General features: G+C 42.9%; 5 protein-coding genes across 5 annotated transcripts; 2 read left to right on the forward strand and 3 right to left on the reverse strand.

Moving 5' to 3' along the window:
• Window positions 1-148: 148 nt before the first annotated feature.
• On the reverse strand, window positions 149-1,947 carry LOC114868586 (post-GPI attachment to proteins factor 2-like). The gene is made up of 6 exons (XM_029172320.3): window positions 1,751-1,947; window positions 1,416-1,595; window positions 1,076-1,325; window positions 889-995; window positions 692-800; window positions 149-600 (listed from the first exon to the last, which is right to left on the reverse strand). Exons 2-6 carry the CDS (start codon window positions 1,581-1,583, stop codon window positions 470-472), a joined length of 765 nt encoding a protein of 254 aa, XP_029028153.1. The 5' UTR covers window positions 1,584-1,595; window positions 1,751-1,947; the 3' UTR covers window positions 149-469.
• Window positions 1,948-2,256: 309 nt separating this feature from the next.
• On the forward strand, window positions 2,257-5,542 carry chrna10a (cholinergic receptor, nicotinic, alpha 10a). Its single transcript, XM_029172318.3, has 5 exons — window positions 2,257-2,562; window positions 3,326-3,471; window positions 3,693-3,847; window positions 3,976-4,508; window positions 4,589-5,542. The coding sequence occupies exons 1-5, from the start codon at window positions 2,502-2,504 to the stop codon at window positions 5,275-5,277; spliced, it is 1,584 nt and encodes a 527-aa protein (XP_029028151.1). The 5' UTR covers window positions 2,257-2,501; the 3' UTR covers window positions 5,278-5,542.
• Window positions 5,543-5,572: 30 nt separating this feature from the next.
• Window positions 5,573-10,446, reverse strand: LOC114868045 (olfactory receptor 11-like). Its single transcript, XM_029171350.3, has 2 exons — window positions 10,232-10,446; window positions 5,573-6,954 (listed from the first exon to the last, which is right to left on the reverse strand). The coding sequence occupies exons 1-2, from the start codon at window positions 10,324-10,326 to the stop codon at window positions 5,997-5,999; spliced, it is 1,053 nt and encodes a 350-aa protein (XP_029027183.1). The 5' UTR covers window positions 10,327-10,446; the 3' UTR covers window positions 5,573-5,996.
• Window positions 10,447-10,965: 519 nt separating this feature from the next.
• LOC114868701 (olfactory receptor 13H1-like) lies at window positions 10,966-14,543 on the reverse strand. Its single transcript, XM_029172504.3, has 2 exons — window positions 12,632-14,543; window positions 10,966-12,441 (listed from the first exon to the last, which is right to left on the reverse strand). The coding sequence occupies exons 1-2, from the start codon at window positions 12,691-12,693 to the stop codon at window positions 11,484-11,486; spliced, it is 1,020 nt and encodes a 339-aa protein (XP_029028337.1). The 5' UTR covers window positions 12,694-14,543; the 3' UTR covers window positions 10,966-11,483.
• A 2,137-nt stretch (window positions 14,544-16,680) lies between these two features.
• Window positions 16,681-17,672, forward strand: LOC114868299 (olfactory receptor 52E2-like). Its single transcript, XM_029171760.2, has one exon. It carries the CDS (start codon window positions 16,681-16,683, stop codon window positions 17,608-17,610), a length of 930 nt encoding a protein of 309 aa, XP_029027593.1. The 3' UTR covers window positions 17,611-17,672.
• Window positions 17,673-20,256: the final 2,584 nt, after the last annotated feature.

Genomic DNA, 20,256 nt, shown 5'->3' on the forward strand with positions numbered 1-20,256 from the left:
TAGTACAAATGTACTAGCGTCTAATTACACATGTAATTGTGACAGATATAAATGCTTTAAGAGTGTAAAACACTGTGTATGTGACTCAAAACCAGAAAACACCCTTTTCACACACTTTTACTCTTCTGTAATAAAAACTATGATTCAATCAGTTTAAAAGCTGTCACTTTACTTTGGCAACAAATACAGCATGGCCACAAACATCTTGTGCATTGTACAAAAAGTTAAAATGTTGCATCGTGTGCATTATGTGTCTAAGTGAAGGCATCCAGAATTAAGCAACAACATACTGTATACTGTACAACTAGTTGAATAGGTTCCACAGCAACGCACGTCTGTTTTCATACTGCCGGAGTGACAATCATGAAAATATGTGAAAAATTTCATCCCAGTCTTCATCCTGAGCGGCATCAACGCCGCTCTCATGCGGTGACTGGCTGCTTGAAATTTTAACATCCTCGGTTTCTAGTCAGAAGTCTTTATCTTCCGAGGAGGAAACCACCATGACCTCCCGGTTCCTGAAGTCCCACACGGCTGTGAGATGAAAGGCCATGTTGGAGAAAACCACCAGATACTCAAACAGGGCAAATAACGTGTAACCTGGAGAGGAAACAGGACCGTTTTAGCTGCAATTGACAATGTCACACTTTAGCAGAATAAATAAAAAGGCAAAGTTGGATTTATTACTTACTCCCTGATTCACAGTACATATTATGTTTCCAATAAAAAAATCCAGCAAAAACACAGAAGGACACATTAAGGAGTAAAAAGCGGACCTTCCAGTGGTGGGACTTGGCGTCCTGTAAGAAGAAACAACAACACTACTGAGCTGAGCAGAACTATGACAGTCCACACCAGTGGTCTGAGCTTATCCTGCTATTACTTCACCTCAGGGCTTAATGAATACTTTGTAATGGCGTTCCACAGACGGCAGGTTATCAGCATGTAGATGATGGAACTCACAATAAACAGGACAAAACCCTCCTTATGCACAACTACAGGAAAACAGCAAAGATTAGGTTGGGAAAGTCTAAAATAAAGTGGCCATTAGTGGAAGAAAGGGTCTCTTACTTACAGTACGTCTCACTAGATGAGACATAGGTGAGGAGCAGGAGGCCCAGGTTCTCAGAAATAGAAAAGGCCAGGTTCAGGCAGTTGAGCGAACTCTCGGGATACTTTGAGGCAAATCGTGCTTTGTAAAACTTGAAGTAGGTGAGCGCCACCAGGAGCCTTGGTGCCGAGTGCAGCCCGATGCAAAAGCGCCATATGTGGCACTCGGGACTCAGGCTTATTGAGGCACTGATGGAGGGCAGGTAGTTGGGAACCTGAGGAAACACAACGCAATAATTCAGCTTGGGTCACAACAGGACGCTGTACATGTACATGCACCACAACAGCGGCGAGGCACTGGTCACCTGGCAGTGTGTTCCAGTGGAGTCCTCGAAATGAAAAACAGAGGATATGAAGACGCACGTTATCAGTCCGAGCAGCGGCAGGCACACGGTTCCCAGTACGAACGTGGTGAAGGATATCCTGAAGACAAGGGGCCTCTCGTGCCCCAGGACATTAGAGCCTTGTAGCATCTTAACCTGGGCCTGCAGCAGTGCAAATACCATCAGCACCGCTACTACACTGGTGCTAGAGGTATTTAAATAGTCAGCAGTGACATTTACGAATGGAAATACAGTGTGAGGCTGTGTAGGCAGTATTTACTGCGCACCAGGAGAGCTTAGAACGCAACCAGCCTTACCTGTTACTGTATGTGCTTTTACAAATATTTGCTGTCCCAGCTGCACGCGACCTGCGCTGCATTCATTGCATCAGGCTGCGAGCTGGGCATCGGCGATCCATCCCAAATCCCTGCATCCGCCGGGTTTCTCGCGGATTCCAACAGAAACAGGCCCGCGGACGCAAGCTGCGGGAGGAAAGCGCAACACGGCCGCACCCGGAAGGAGAAGCGACGGAGGGGAGCGCCGGGGATGATGCAGCGCGTCACGGCGATGCACGCGTCACACGCGGCATCGGCGGAAACGTGCGCGTTAATTATTACTAGCAGTTGTTATTAACTGTCATCCGCGTGAAAACCAAACGCGCCAATGAGGGAAATTAGTGGGGAAACAAGAGCTGTCCGTGGTGCTGAACCCGCGCAAAAGCCCAATTTTAGATTATATTTATTATATAGATTAAAAAAAACATACAGTGTCGACGTTGTGCATGTGCGCAGCCGTTTCTTCGTGCACGCGTCAGACCGCTCGTGCTGTGAACGTAAACATGCGCTTAAGAGTATTAGCTCGCCCTGTCCGTCAACCCTCGGTCCCGCCCCTTTTTCCCGTCAGCCTCCGTCAGTCAGAGCGGAGCGGACGCGCACCCGCAGGACGAGGTGCCGGAGGCAGCGCGGCTGATCGCCGTCAGTCTGCGTCTCATTCAACGTTGTGTCTCCAGGATGAAATGCGCAGCGCGGCTCTGATGGCCTGCGGACCGACACCGTTTGTTTCAGCACAATGAAGCGATGGAGGTTCCAAACTTTGTTTCGCTTGCTTCTGTGTGTCGGCATTTTGCCATGTAAGTACTTAGTTGTGTATTGCTTTGAGCTACACGCTGAATTTGTTGCTTTTCTAACTGCAGTTAATCAAAATAATGCAAGAAAGAAGATAAAATAATCTATGCCAACAAAATATAAATTGCATTTTTGATAAAACTATTATTCATTTATGCACTAATTGTCAGGATTTAATTATATTTGTCGTACTTTCTTCTCTGACCTTTTATTCCTACATGCAAGCTACAAACTTGCAGGCAGTTGTTTAGGGATTTTGCTATCATCATAATCCCATCGACCTTTGACCCCGGCTGAGAGGCTTTATTGAAGCAAGCATTCAGGGTTAACATCTGGCTAACCTAAATTCATTGTTGACACAGGAAACAATCCCCATTTAAGATGTGAATTACACGTAAAAATTCAAATGTCTTCACTTTGGATTCCTGATTTTTCTATAACCTGCACAACTAAATAATTTAAATCACACTGATCCATATTCATTTACTATTTAGGCTTATCTTGATACTCAACTTTGAGCATTAACATGCTGCACAGAGGAAGATGGTGCAGGCAGATTTGCCCCCTCTGACATCCCTTTTGTTCCCTTCCACCATCTGCCATAGGAGGTTCCTCAGTTCTCCCCACATCAACATTTATGCTCTGAGGATCACTGGCCAGTCGCATTACAACAGCCTTTTAAGCCAGTCCCTAGTTTTTGTTGTGTATTTAGTTTTAACATACCAGATGCTTTGCAGCTTACCGAGTATTTTTTCCTTCTTGTCTCAGCTTGTTCATGTGCTCATGGGAAATACGCTCACAAGCTCCTGAACGATTTGTTCACCAACTATACAAGTGCTCTGAGACCTGTGGAGGACACGAACACCATCCTGAATGTGACCCTGCAGGTTACGCTGTCACAGATTATTGACATGGTAAAAACTGATAATGAAAATCATTAAATGAAAAGCTTTCCCTTTATATTAAATTGTGGGTCCTTTGGACAATGAAATTACTAAAACATTAATAAAATACTAGAAGAAATAACATGCATTAATAATAACGTGCATCGGCTCTGGGTTTCTACAGAATTCGTTTCTGATCCTCGTTTATTCCTTAGTTTCATAATTAAACTGCAACTTCCTAATTTCTACAGGACGAACGAAACCAAATTCTGACTGCATACTTATGGATACGGCAAGTGTGGTTTGACGCACACCTCAGGTGGAACAAGGACGATTACGATGGACTCGATACCATCCGCATACCCGGTAGTTACGTCTGGAGGCCTGATATTGTCCTCTATAACAGGTAGGTCAGACGGGTGAATGGATAATTCAAGGATTCTTCCATGACTCTCTTCAGTCAGTATAAAAGTCTCAAGCTGAAACCACGCAGTGTGAAGATGGTAACGGTCAGACGTTGTCTTTGACTTTCAGTGCAGACGATCACTTCACCGGCCCCATGGACACCAACGTGGTGATCCGCCATGACGGTCACATGACGTGGGATTCGCCTGCGATCACCAAGAGCTCATGCAAAGTGGACGTGTCTTTCTTCCCCTTCGATGCTCAGCAATGCAGATTCACCTACGGCTCCTGGACCTACAATGGGAACCAGCTGGACATCCTGAACGCCATGGAGAGTGCTGATCTGGCTGACCTGGTGGAGAATGTGGAGTGGGAGGTGCTGGGCATGCCGGCTAAAAGGAACATAGTGCTGTACGGCTGCTGTGCGGACCCCTACCCCGATGTGACCTACACACTTAAACTGAAGAGAAGAGCTTCCTTCTACGTGTTCAACTTGCTCATACCGTGCGTGATGATCTCTTTCCTGGCCCCACTGGGCTTCTACCTGCCTGCCGATTCTGGAGAGAAGGTGTCTCTGGGCGTCACCGTGATGTTGGCTCTCACCGTCTTCCAGCTGCTGGTTGCAGAGATCATGCCCCCGTCTGAGAACGTTCCTCTGATTGGTGAGGCCAGAGAACTGGGCATGAATCTCAAGATGACTCACTTCTTTGTATTTATTTCTTTCTCTTGTTTGCTTCCTCAGGAAAGTACTACATTGCAACCATGACCATGATCACAGCCTCCACTGCTCTGACCATCTTCATCATGAACATACACCACTGCGGCCCCGATGCCAAGCCCGTTCCCGAGTGGGCAAAGAAAGTGATTCTGCAGTACATGGCCAGAATGTGCTTTGTTTATGAAGTTGGGGAGAACTGCATGTCTCCACAGATAGAGAAACAGGAGCCCCCCCTGATGAGGAGCAACATGAACGGCCAGGCAGGACCCTGCAGGGAGGACTGTGTCTTCAAGGTGGAGAAACAGGAGACAGTGAGCTCCATGATTGCAGAAGAAAGAGAGGACCTGGATCAGATGATGAGTCCAAGCGGCTCAATCGGCATGAACCCCACCAGCAACTACAGCACCTGGAAGAATGGCATTTTCATGAGCATGGACTGTGTGGATACTGGAGGTCCAAGGAGATGCAGGAAGGGAGGAGTAAGCGACGGAGAGAGAAAAGAGAGAGGAGCTCCCTGCAGCGCCCAAACAGACGAGCAGCAGTTAGTGCGCAACATTGAGTACATAGCCAGCTGTTACAGAGACCAGAGGGCCACACAGAAAAGGACCGGAGAGTGGAAGAAGGTGGCCAAAGTCTTGGACCGCTTCTTCATGTGGATATTTTTCATTATGGTGTTTTTGATGAGCCTCCTCATCATGGGCAAAGCCATCTAAGTGGAGCAATACTGAGGAGTTGTACCCTAACAATAGTGTTAATTGTTGTGTATAATATAAAGATTATTTTCCTGCAGGGAATCACAGAATATGTTAAGTCCTTTGTTTGGTCCTTTAAGTGAATCCACTCTAACATAAAGCTTCCTGCAGCACTATTGGTCAGTAGATAGTAACTGGTTTTGTGCGTTTACCTGAGGTATCTAACAAACTGTATTCTTTCTGTACTGCAGCTTTTATTTTTCACATCTGAAATAATAAAACAAAAGGTGTCAAATTAATGTAGTCATTGTTTTATTAAACATTCTCTTCTTATCGTGTTTAATGAGCCTATGTTGTAATATAGACTTTTACCATACTTTACACCCCTCACTGTGCAGACCACTGTATGAATTATTGCACGGAATGTTTTGGAAACTGAAATCTTTGAGATTTTTAAAAATGTTCTAATAGTAAAAACTTAAACAGCGAAAGAACTCAATATGACCGTTGCTGGATTTCTGGTAGTCATAACTTAGAAGTTTCTGTAGAGCTTCAAAAAAATTACTCATTTGCAACAAACAATTTTAAAAACTAAAGAATTTTTAAAATCTTTGGCAACTATGAAAACACATTTTTCACAAATATAATAGAAATACATGAGTGAGCAGAAGAGAAAACATTTATGTTTCAGATATGCACAGGGTTTAATACACATCTGTGTGACCACAGTACAGCAGGCGTCAGGCTGGAACCACTTTTCTTTGCAGTATCTGGACTAGTTTATCCCTTAATAATCTTGTCTGCATTCCATAAATGATCGGATTTAAATTAGCTGGGACAACGTGGAATAAAATATAAGACATCTTTCTCAACTCTGGGTATTCTGGGAACCGGTGCAAAATGATAGTTATACAACCCGACCAGAGCATGATGAGGTACACAACGAGGTGACTCGCACAGGTTTGCATTGCTTTGTTATTCAGCTCTTGGCTTTTCTTCATCCAGCAGATGAGAGCTATTCGAATGTAAGTGACAGCTATGCTTCCTATGGAGCAGGTAAACAGCAACACAGTAAAAAAGAGCCCATAGACATTGTTAATGGACACATCCTCACAGGAAAGCTTAAACAGTGACGGGTTGTCACAATAAGCATTCTGTATAACTGACCTGCAGCGTGACAGCCTCACTGTCAGACCAATCAAGACCGACACGAGCACTAGCGATGCTCCCCATGCGCTTACTGACAGCCTGACCACTGTTCTGCTGGTCATGATAGCGCTGTACTTTAAGGGGTGACATATGGCCACATATCTGTCTATCGCCATAATGATGAGGATCAAGTGTGAAGCAGAACCAAAGGTGTGGCTGTAAAATGCCTGTACCACACACTGGTTGTAGGTAATCAAGCGTTGTGTTGAAATAAGGTGGACCATCAGCTGAGGCAGCACCACAGTGTTGCCAATCACATCATTGACCGACAGGTTGCAGAACAGAAAGTACATCGGCTGGTGCAAACTCTTCTCTAAGATGATCAGTACAAGTAGTCCAATGTTGGAACAGAGCAGGGAACAGTAAAGCAGCAGCAGGAGGACAAACACAGGGTATGTGAACTTAGGAGATATGTCAAAACCTTGGACCTGTAGGATATCACCTGTGAAGGTCGTGTTTCTTTCCATTTTGCTCATAGTGCTTGAAAACCTGAAAAAGAAAAAAAATCTTTCATTGTGAAAACTACAATAAACCGGTGAACACACTCATTGTTTATTTGCTGGTGTTTTAAAATTACAGAGGTATCAGACAAACATTTCACTGGCTTTAAGAGCGTATAGTAAATACTTTCTATATTGTCTATATCTACAATGTGCATGAAGGACGCGATTACCTTTGCCTGTGGTGCTGGAAACGATGGCTCATCAACTCAACCTTCCCCTTTTTATTTTCTGTGTGGATGACACTGGCGTCACTGCATCAACAGGGGACCAATACCGTATACTCTTGGATACAGCACAGGCACCGGTGGGGGAACCACGAACTTTGATGGGCCCACGGAAACCAACTTAACAATAACATTTTTATTCCATCCATCCATCTGTCTGTCCGTCCGTCCATCTATTTTTATCTGCCTATCTGAGGCCGGGTAGCAAGGGTAGCAGTCTGAGCAGAGAGTTCCAGACTTCCCTTTGCCCGGACACTTCCTCCAGCCCTTCCGGTGGGACCCCAAGGCGTTCCCAGGCCAGCCGAGAGACATAGCCTCTCCAGCGTGTCCTGGGTCTTACTCGGGGCCTCCTACCGGTGGGACATGCCCGGAGGCGTCCAGGAGGCATTCGAACCAGATGCCTTAGCCACCTCAACTGGCTCCTTCCGATGTGGAGGAGCAGGGACTCTATTATGAGCTCCTCCCGGGTGACAGAGCTCCTCGCCTTATCTCTAAGGGAGCACTCAGCCTCATTTTGGCTGATTGTATCCGTGATCTTGCCCTTTCGGTCATGACCCAAAGCTCATTACCATAAGTGAGGGGAGATTGACCGAGATCGAGATTGACCAGTAAATTGAGAGCTTTGCCTTTTGGCTCGGCGCCCTCGTCTCCATGATGGACCGGTACACCAACTCCATTACTGCAGCCACCGCACCGATCTGTCTGTCAATGTCACAATCCTTCCTTCCCTCACTCGTTAACAAGACCCCAAGATACTCCTCCACTTGGGACAGGAACTCTCCTCCAACCTGGAGAGAGCAAACCACCTTTTTCTGGTCGAGAACCATGGCCTCAGATTTGGAGGAACTGCTTCTCGTCCCGCCCGCTTCACACTCAGCTGCAAACTGCAGGGCCCCCTTGAACTCCTCCCAGGCCCGAGTTTTTGCCTCCGCAACGGCACGGGCTGCAGCACGCTTGGCCTGTCAGTATCTATCAGCTGCCTTAGGAGTCCCACAGGTCAACCAGACCTGGTAGGACTCCTTCTTCAGCTTTGCGTCTCTTATCTCCGGCGTCCACCACCGGGTTTGGGGATTACTACCGCGACAGGAACCGGAGACCCTGCATCCACAGCTCAGAACGGCCGCATTGACAATGGAGGTGGAGAACATGGTCCACTCAGACTCTATGTCTCCAACCTCCCTTGGAATCTGGTCGAAGGTTTCCTGGAGGTGTAAGTTAAAGATCTGTCTGACAGAGGGTTCAGCCAGACATTCCCAACAGACCCTCACGATAGGTTTGGGCCTGCCGAGTCGTTCCAACCTCCTTCCCTGCCAGCGGATCCCACTCACCACCAGGTGGTGATCAGTTGACAGCTAAGCCCCTCTCTTCACCAGAGTGTTCAGTGACTACAAAGTCTATCATCGACCTCCGGGTACAATAGTGAGATCGTCAACCATTAATGCAGCAATGTCCTTGCGGCCGACTATCCATTTACACACACTTACACCTACGGGCAATGGAGAGAAGCCAATCAACCTAATGCATGTTTATTTTTTGGGAGGAAGCTGGAGAACCCGGAGAGAACCCACGCGAACACAGGGAGAACATGTAAACTCCACACAGAAAGGCACATGGTCTGCCTCTGGGAATTGAACCCAGAACCATCTAGCTGTGAGCCAACAGTGCTACCCTCCTTGCGGCCAGTGTACCATAAATCCTGCTATCAGAACCAGACAAGAATGGTGGATAAGGTTTGTTTATTCATGGAGCATTCTTTGGAACATAATGTTAGAGCTTGTTTAATGGCCAACACATACATTGTTTGTGTGCATAGCCAGCATTCCAGCATTCATACCTTGTAGTCCGGCCAGTGTTTTTGACCTCCATCCTGTTTCTGACTATGTCTTTCCTTGCCTACTGGAACCCGTTGCTTGATTTTGCTCAGCTGTTTTTGCCCTGCGCTTGCTTCAACCACTACCTGCCCGAGAATTCACTGTGTACCGATCTTTGCCCATCTGACCTATACCCGCTCCCGCACCAATTTTCCCTGCTTGGAGCTCTCGCCTGGGATTGTCAGCACACTTCTTTGGTAAGTTCGGAGATCGTTGTTCCTTTCTCACGTCCTGGCTTATACGACGAAGCTGAAGCTGAAGCTGCACTACAGCCTAGTGGCAAAATGACTTTGCCTACATGTCCTCATTCCGGAGCTTTTCAGGAGTCCTCAAACAAATTTTCCAAAAGTTTGCTCCAGATCGAGAGGTTGCGCAGAGACTGGTAAGCCTCCGACAGGGCAGACGGAGCACCTCAAAGTACGTTGTGGAATTCTGCATGTTGGCATCCAATGCCGGTGGGATTCAACCGCCGTTTGCGACACCACATAGACTCCATGACTGCACCATTAATCTGAGGCCCGGAACTTTGCCCCCCCAAGTAGAGACTCTATCAGCTGGCATCTATTAGGGCACAGGCCATTAAGGAGTACATTGACAAGGCATTGTCAATGTGCAATGTAAAGTACACCCACAACACCTTGCGCTGTGCATCCATCGATTTAACTCTGCTTCAGAGCACCTTTGGCTAACAACCGCCACTTTTCCCTGAACTGGGGAAGGAGGTTCACATTCTGTCTGCTCATGCACTGCTCAAGCGATGCAGATGGACTTGGGTAAGGGTACTGGAACATCAAGCGATGTTCCAAAGTCAGGACAGGGACAGGTACAAGACTGCCGCTGATCGCCAATGAAGTCACGTTTCTAGTTTTGTCATAGGCCTACAGGTCTCTTTGTCTAGTAAGCAGTTAGTGCACACATTAAATACATAGCTAACTGTTAGAGTGTCACGAACACACGGTTGAGGACCCAAATGCACAGCGCACTCTCGGAACGGGTGAATTAGAGCAGGGTTTATTGCGTCAACGTAGTCATACAGTCCAGGTCATACACAGGATTTCTCAGCGTCGGGTACAGAGAAGGAACAGGCGAGATCAGGTCCAGGAGACAGGCAGTGGTTTGGTACACAGAAAACTCAGCGACGGTACAGGTAAGGGCTAGACAAACTTACTGGTCAGGCGGTCGGGCAAATGTCACAATCCAAGCGCAGGTACAGAGAAGGGTCAGGCAGGAATCGGCGGTCAGAGCAGGCAAGATCAACAACATGAGAGAACAAAAACTAGAACGCTGGAAAGTAGTGCAATGACTCGACAATCTGGCATCTGACTGCTGGCTGAGGTGGTGCTTAAATCCTGGGTGTGATTACTGATTAGTGACAGGTGTGCGTGAACCGGGATAACAGAAAACAGCTGAGGAGGAAACAGGAAGTCCTTTCAACATAAAACAGGAAATGACATGAGAAACAAGAGACAAGAAACCAGATCGTGACATAGGGAGACCAGAGGGCCAAACCGAAAAGGACTGGAGAGTGGAAGAAAGTCGTCAAAGTCTTGGATCACTTCTTCATGTGAATATTTTTCATAATGGTGTTTTGATTAACCTTCTCCATCTAACTGGAGCAATACTAAGGAGTTGTACCCTAACAATAGTTTTATTTGTTTTATATATTGTATTATATAAAGATTATTTTCCTGCAGGGAATCACAGAATACATTAAGTTTATCCACTTTAACATAAAGCTTCCCTCAGTGCTATTGGTCCGCAGATAGTAACTGGTTTTGTGCGTTTACAGTACCTGAGGTATCTAACAAACTGTATTCTTTCTGTACTGCAGCTTTTATTTTTCACATCTGAAATAATAAAACAAAGGTCTCAAATTAATGTAGTCATTGTTTTATTAAACATTCCTTTTTAAGGATTGTGTTTAATGAGCCCATGATGTAATATGCTACGAGGACGTTTACCATACTTTCCACCCCTCACTGTGTAGACCAGTGTATGCATACAGTACATGTACAGAATAGACATACTCTAATGTAATTGGTAAAAAAGAGATTAATTGTTACAAGGAATGTTTTGGAAATGCAAGTCTTTAAATTTTTAAAAATGTTCTAATACTAAAAACTTAAGCAATATGACCAATGCTGGGAGAGCACAATGGTCCTCCAGCACACAGGCAGCAGGAAGGACTCAGTCCACTTCATTTCTGGTAATCATAACTTAGTAGTTTCTGTGGAGTTTTAACGAAATAACTAATTTGCAAGACAAAATTTTAAAAACGAATGAAAGAATTTTTAAAAAGTATTAAAACACATTTTTCACAAATATAATAGAAATACATGAGTGAGCAGAAGAGAAAACATTTATGTTTTAGATATGCACAGGGTTTAATACACATCTGTGTGATCACAGTACAGCAAACGTCAGGCTGTAACCACTTTTCTTTGCAGTATCTGGACAAGCTTATCCCTTAATAATCTTGTCTGCATTCCATAAATGACTGGATTTATATTAGCTGGGACAACAAGAAATAAAATATAAGACATCTTTCTCAACTCTGGGTATTCTGGGAACCGGTGCAAAATGATAGTTATACAACCCGACCAGAGCATGATGAGGTACACAACGAGGTGACTCGCACAGGTTTGCATTGCTTTGTTATTCAGCTCTTGGCTTTTCTTCATCCAGCAGATGAGAGCTATTCGAATGTAAGTGACAGCTATGCTTCCTATGGAGCAGGTAAACAGCAACACAGTAAAACAGAGCCCATAGACATTGTTAATGGACACATCCTCACAGGAAAGCTTAAACAGTGATGCATTGTCACAATAAGCATTCTGTATAACTGACCTGCAGCGTGACAGCCTCACTGTCAGACCAATCAAGACCGACACGAGCACTAGCGATGCTCCCCATGCGCTTACTGACAGCCTGACCACTGTTCTGCTGGTCATGATAGCGCTGTACTTTAAGGGGTGACATATGGCCACATATCTGTCTATCGCCATAATGATGAGGATCAAGTGTGAAGCAGAACCACAGGTGTGGCTGTAAAACACCTGTACCACACACTGGTTGTAGGTAATCAAGCTTTGTGATGAAATGAGGTGGACCATCAGCTGAGGCAGCACCACAGTGTTGCCAATCACATCATTGACCGACAGGTTGCAGAACAGAAAGTACATCGGCTGGTGCAAACTCTTCTCTAAGATGATCAGTACAAGTAGTCCAATGTTGGAACAGAGCAGGGAACAGTAAAGCAGCAGCAGGAGGACAAACACAGGGTATGTGAACTTAGGAGATATGTCAAAACCTTGGACCTGTAGGATATCACCTGTGAAGGTCGTGTTTCTTTCCATTTTGCTCATAGTGCTTGAAAACCTGAAAAAGAAAAAAAGCTTTTATTGTGAAAACAACAATAATCCGGTGAACACACTCATTGTTTATTTGCTGGTGTTTTAAAATTACAGAGGTATCAGACAAACATTTCACTGGCTTTAAGAGCGTATAGTAAATACTCTCTACATTGTCTATATCTACAATGTGCATAAAGGAAATGTTTTGCGATTACCTTTGCCTGTGGTGGTGGAAACGATGGCTCATCAACTCAACATCCCCCTTTTTTATTTTCATGTTGATGACACTGGCGTCACTGCACCAACAGGGGACCTATACTGTAAGAGTGCGAATGGGTTATGTAGCATACGATCTAACAAGCTGTCCCAGCATGCGACAGGCTTCACGGTTACGTGAGGCAGTAAGAAACAGGCAGAGGGCAGGTCACTGGAACAGGAAAATGGATGGGTGCCCATAGAGGCTAGAGTATTCTATTGAGTTAATCATATCCAATAATCTGATTAAAAACCTTGTTCTGTCTTATATGAAAACACCTTTAATAGCATTTCAATAGTGTTGAAACAAGTTCCAAGCAGAGGTGTCACTTATGGCTGCTGAAGGTTGACAGTCATCAGTCAAGAACTGTATTCATATGTTTAATCATTGTGAGCAAACTATTGGACAGAATTGAGCTTTAAATTTGTGTTAATGTTGGAATAAAACCAACAAAGCACAACATATCACACAGGACATACACTGGACAGAGAAAAAACCTAAAGTAATTGAATGACCAAATCATTTATCAAAGCACCTAAAGGCTCAATTATGTCCATTTCTCCTGGGTGGGATGATTAGTCCACATGTCCAAACTGCGTGTTGTGAGTGTTTAGTGGGTTGTTCTTCCCAGAGGCCACTTTGTTTCCAAAGCCAGCATAATGAGAAGTGTCAAAAAATAAGGTGCAACAATTCACTTGAAATGTGATTTAGTCTTTTGACATACTAACAACACATCAACCCAAAATACTACATTGTTAAAAAATAATAATAAAAAATAAATGAAAATAATAAAAATACACTTTTAGCAGATTCTGTGTTGTCAGGCTGTTACACCAAATTATTAAAATGTTTCATACACCGACACTATTATTAGACAATAATATATAAATATACCAATAAATATTTACAGTCTGCCGTGTCGTACACAGCTTTGGTGGTAAACAACCTTCATTAGCAAATAAAAATATTCTCATCATTAGCTGACATGTGGTAATTGTCCGGGGATTAATTATTGTGTGAGACAGTTAATAACAGATCATTTAATTAAATCTCACAGGGGTTCATTAATGAATGTGTTTTTTCACAGTAACAAGACGTTTATCTGATGTAACTTTGACAGCTATGTATCTGTTACATACTGTAATGTTACAGTAGCAGGTAATGGGGAAGATCATTACTTTGTGGCTGGTAATCAATACACATGCAGTGTTTCATAGTCCATCATGTTTGACATGTTTCCCATCAGCAGCTTTACTAATCAAACAACTGAGTTCACTGAATCACAAATATTGTGCAAAGGGCTTTTCATAAAAACAGGAGTTGGCAGTTGGAGGATGTCTACGTACAGCTGAGGTGCAGAATAACACAAGTTATTCAACAGGACAAAATGTGTCTTAAGAATGTTTGTTTTTATGATTATCATTTATACAGTTTTCTCTCTTTACGGCTGATTATTGTTCTACATTTTTCTTCGACAGCAGGATCGATAGAAACAACATTAGAGTCCGGGAGACTATACAGTAATCTACACAAACACACCTTTTTAATCAAATCTCTGAGTTTATCCAGTTTATAGTATATTTACCCAACGCTACTGGTTGGTTCTGTGAGTGTGGAGCTACTGTACAAGCCCATGTTTATCTTGCATTTGAACCTGACTCTGTCCTGTGTGTATAATTCAGGCTTTTATGATTCACATTAAGAGGATACAGATAAAGCGCTATAATGGGTATACTTTAGTTATAGGGCTATAATGAGTCCACATCATTTAATTAGAATAATTATTTAATTTTTTGGATGTTAAAGTTCTCATTGATTTTTAATTTGATTGATGATGTTAAATAAATGTAGTTGTGAAAAAGATATAAAAAACTTCAGCATTTATATGTAATGTAATCCCACATAAAAATAGTTATCCTTCCTTTAAATAAAGGTTACTGTAAAGCCTGTACTGTATGAGTGAATGCATTCTCTTTATAACCCACTGTATCTGTATTTGCTAAAGAATAAAACACATTCTGTAGAGACACTGTGATAAAATGCATATTTTTTTACCTTTAGGAGGAAAAAACAATATTAAAACGCAACAGTGAAATTTTGAGAACTTCTAGAATATGGTGAGACACAAGTTATGTTTACAAAGGTTGACACATGCTGAACAAATGTAGCTCATAATAAAATCAATTAGAAGTATCAGTTTAATTTGACCCAGAATGGCCAACTGAAAGTTACGTAAGTGATACGGTAGGTGTCGCTCCATCAACATGAAGTGGAAGTGAGGATGGATGCATATATGTCTACACTACTGTACAGTATGTACTATATGTGTGCATAAAGCAGAACAAAACAAAGTAAACAACATACAGACAACCTCTTTTATAGATAAACACAGTATTTTGATGTGAACATTTTACATTAATCTTCCTTCATGCTAACACTGGTATATAATTCTTTTATGTAAAATCCTGCAGATTTAGATTTGGTTTAGAATAAGCTCACACATGCACACGCTGGAGAAAGCAGATAAAGTTGGGGGCTCAGCGTGCTGGATTCTGGTGCTTTAAACTGAGCTTTGCGTCCTAACTTTTGTCAGGACTTTGGTTGGAGAAAGATCATGACTTTGATTACATGTTACATCCACCTTCTACTGCTCGGTCCCATGCGGGGTCGTGGAGCCTGTCCCAGCCATCTACAGGCGAGAGGAGGGGTACACCCTGGACAGGTCTCCAGTCACACACACACACACGCACGCACGCACGCACGCACGCACGCACGTTACGGACAAGGGTCAAACTAGACTGAACTGTATTTTAAAACACACTCTATGCGTGGGGAACAGGCTACAAAGGCCTTCAAACTAAACTGGAGGGAGGACCCAAATGCACGACCCACAGACAGGACTGACAATAAGTGATTTAATAAATAAATAGAACATACAGACTGAGAACAATACAAACTAAGGACGCTGCGACTGCAGGATAAGCCAGAAACAAAAAATGCAAACTAACACACATATAACTCACAGGTAAAACAAAAGATCACTGCAGAGCAGGAAACTAAGTAGCCATACTAAACACAAAACATGCAAACAACAGTATCCAACACAAACAGTGAACAAACACACAAACCTGGACAGAGCACGACGACACTGCAACACGTAACAAGTAGTACGTAACGAGTAACACATAATGAGTAATGCACCAACAAAGACTGTACCCAAACCAGAAACTTAAATACTTACTAAAACAGGTGATTCTAATTAACCTAATAACAGGACATGACATGACAGGAAAGAAAAAAACAAAGAACCAACCAAGAGGGCCTTAATGCCACGTGAGCCAGAGTGCCCTCTGGCTGTCTGGAAGCTGACTCACAACAGTGAGAGAGGAAGTGGGAGAAAGTGAGAGAGAAAGGAGAAAGAGAGAGACCCCACGTCCGAGAAAAGTATCAAGTCCACAATCATTTTATAATCTTGAACACTGCTGCTGCCTTTAAAATGCATTTGCTGCAATGTTGCAAATTCTGTTACACGTACGTGTCATTTCCAGGAGAGGGTTTCATCTGGAGTGATCTTGAGATACAGGGCAGGTAATAATGGTGTGGGGCTCAGAGACTGGGAGTTTTCCTTTGTGAGTCCAGGTCTAACTGCTTTGACAATGTAGAGATGAGCTTTCTGATAATAGAGATCACCCACGGGAGCTGCCAGGAGTTCAGAAAGCTCAGCCTATAAATCTGCTCATCCTTTGGAACGTCTTTTGAGCTCCTGACATCTGTGAGTATTTCCTCCTCAAAGTTCCAGCTTCAAATCACCAGCTGCACAGTGTGATATTAAATGAGTTTTATGTAGTGACATGGATGAATTCAAACTGTAATTGTGTGATTACCTGATTATTTGTTATACACTTTCTGTCATATGGCATCATTTTGTTCTTCATGTTGTGCGATACCTAATGCGTGTCATTAATGGAATCTTTTATTATTCAGGCTTTAGGACGGAAGAGCCGACAGATGGACACGGCGTACAACACATCATCGTTTTTAGTGCTAACTGGCTTTGATCTCCCTCCTGAAAGCACCACTGCCACGTTTCTCTTCGCAGCCCTCGGCTACATGATCATACTGTTCTGCAACGTCACTCTGATCCTCGCCATTGTACTGAACAAGTCTCTGCACCAGCCCATGTACCTAATTCTGCTGAACCTTCCTATCAATGACCTAATAGGCTCCTCGGCCCTCTTTCCACAGGTTATTAAAGAAATCCTAACCAACAGCAGGACGATGCACTACTCCGCTTGCGTCGCCCAAGCCTTTTTCATCCACATCTATGCAGCGGGTTCGGTGTTTATTCTCACTGCTATGGCGTATGACAGATACACTGCCATATGTTTGCCTCTGAAATACAATACTGTTATGACTAACGCTCACATTATGAAGCTAATCACATTTGTGTGGGTGTCTGTTCTATGCCTTATAAGTGTGCTTTTTGTGTTGCTTTTGCGTTTACCCCGCTGTCGATCTTTAATGACAAACCCCTACTGTGATAATCCATCTTTGCTGAGTCTGGTCTGTGCTAATACAACTGTCAATAACATTTACGGGCTATTCATCAGCGCCATTTCCCAGGTGATATCTAATGGAGTCATTCTTTACACATATCTCCACATACTGGTCGCATGCTACAGATCTAAAAGACAAGACACCAAAACCAAAGCTCTGCAGACATGCGCTACACATCTAATTGTTTTCCTCCTGCTGGAGTGTCTGGGGCTCTTCACTATCATCTCATACAGGATGCAGGACATTTCACCACATGTGAGGAGACTCCTGGGCTTATCGACAATCATTTTCCCCCCAACACTGAATCCAATCATATATGGCCTGAAAACAAAAGAAATCAGAGAGAAATTTTGTTTATTTCTAGGAATAAGGTCTTTTTGACTCAACTGTGTTTTTTGTTGCAAGTTTTACTTGTTTACAAATCCTCTCTACTAAATACTTTCTTTTAAGTGTTTATACATTAAAACATTTACTCTCAATTTACTGAAAATGAGAGTAAAAATGTATGCATATATGTGTGTTAACAGCAACAGCTTTGTTGCATATTCGTTTAACTTGTAGTTGTTAAATTACTGTGTGAATTTAGTTTCATCAATTATTTTAATTGTTGTTTTAATGTAGTGTTCTGCAAATATAAACATTGTAAAGAACTGAAGAAAATACAAAGAAACAAAAATAAGCAATGCAATGTAATAAAATTACTTGAGATCTGATGAGCACAGGCTTAAACAGAATAAACAAAGCTCATTAAATGAAGAATCAAAAGACATGACACAGATACTGTGCAATTAGAAGAGACTATAAACTGGCTTTAGCAATATAATAATAATCTTATTTTATATAATGTTTGACGTGTAATGGTATTATGTAATAAGGCTTCAAATTCAACAAATCTGCTATTGGAATCATACACATTATTCTTCATAAATGCCAAATGAAGAAAGTTATAAAAAAATGAAACTGAAATTCACAAGTTCATTTGATATTTATTGAAGTTAACAGTAGGATTGTGTATAGCATTAACTGACATGCTGAGAATAACAGACAAATACAGCAGAGGGCGCTATCAGAACATATTAATGCACACCGACGGCACTAAAGTAACGAAGTATATGCATTTAAGTACTGAAGGCAGGTACAGCTTTATAATTAATCTAATGAATGATTTTAACTAGTTACTTCTAATTACTATTGTGAATAACAATGATTGGTTTATATAAAATGAGTCTATACAGCTGCTACACTAAAATACTTTAGTAATGTCATTGTAATTAAATAAAATATTGTTTGATCTGAAATAAACCATTCTGAAAACAATATTTACACAATCCGGTGTATAACATGAGTATATAGAAATACTGTACATGATTTCAGTGGGTAAAGCTTTATAACCTTTATTTTGGTAAAGCGTTAAAACTGTATGGAGTGATTTGCTGCCCTCTTGTGTTGAAGACCACATAGAACAGACTTCTTTTGACGGTGAGAGTGCTTACAAACAAGCTCACTACAGATTGGAGGACGCCGTATGTTCCAGTCAAAGAACTGGGTTTAATGAAAGATCATCAGAAGAAAAGGTGTCAGATTAACATGAAAAGAACACATCAAAATTACATCCGCTTTAATTAATAAAGTTTAACAAACTGGAAAACGTGTCCTGGTATTCACTTCCGTTCAACATTGTTGACCCACCACATTAGTACAACAAACAATATCTAATGAACCCATGGCAGGTTGTCATGCGGTTGTACTGCTGTTGTCAGCATGTTTGAATTCACCAGCTTTGACTCCAGGCCTCCTGGACCCGCTGCAGTTTGCCCACAGGCAGAACATCAGGCTGGATGACGCCGTCATCTACCTGCTGCACCGGGCGCTGACCCGCTGTCTGAGGTGGTGGTTTCCAGCACTGGGGCCCCTCAGGAGATGGTGCTCGCACTGTTTCTCTTCACCTTCTTCACCTCGGCCTCCACACACACCACCAACAGCTGTCACATCCAGAAGTTCTCTGACACTCAGCCATCGTTGGCTGTGTGTCCGAGGGGAACGAGCTGGAGCACAGGTCAGCACCCACTTCTGCTCCATCCAGGGCTCAGACATAGAGACTGTGAACAGTTCTAAGTACCTGCGTGTTCACCTCACCCATAAACTGCACTGGACTAATAACACTGATACTCTGTAAAAGAAGGGCTAAAGTCCCCCCACCTGCTGAGGGTCCTCTCTCGCTCTCGCTCTGTCCTGGGAGGTCCACTGGACTCTGTGGAGGAGGACGTTGTCCAAGCTGACATCCGTCATAGACAGTTCCTCTCACCCACTGCACCCACTGTGGGGGCTCTGAGCAGCTCCTCCAGTGGCAGACGGATCCACTCACAGCTGTCAGACTGTGCACTGTAAAGGTCACAGCTGAGGATCTGTTACATGTTTTTTCACATGCTACATGTTTTTTCTTATTCTGCACAAATCTATACAGTATTTCCTGCCTGAACTGTAAATATGTAATTATGTTTCATGTTCCTCATAATCCTGTACAATTTCGCAGATTTTGCACATCTTGCTGTCTTCCTGTTGCTACTATTGAATTTCCCCACTGTGGGATGAATGAAGTTTATCTATTTTTATGAGCACATTATAAATACTTGTTTCACAGGTGCAGAACTGTATCTAACTTTGTTGGAACAAACCCTGTTTTTCTTTGATCTCTAGTCAAAAATTTGAATATCTTCGGTGTCATAATAAAAGAGACACTTATTTTTCCCATAAATATCTTTATAGAAACATCTTAAAATGGTTTGAGTGCTGGAGCTAGAAACTGTCAACTTACTTTATCAACCAAACTTTGTCATAATCACCAAGCTTTAATTCAGTTTATTAGTTTTTCTGTAAGTTTGTTACTCATCAATCCCCTCTCTCAACTTTGTCAAAAAGCTAGACTCAGCTAACGTTTGTGTGGTGGTTACAGGATGCTTGGTTACTGTTTCTGTCTTTACTCACTAGAGTAATTACGCCTCTGTTTACAAAGTGCTGTTAGGAAAG

The sequence above is a fragment of the Betta splendens genome, chromosome 13 (assembly GCF_900634795.4).
Source record: "Betta splendens chromosome 13, fBetSpl5.4, whole genome shotgun sequence".
NCBI lineage: Eukaryota > Metazoa > Chordata > Actinopteri > Anabantiformes > Osphronemidae > Betta > Betta splendens.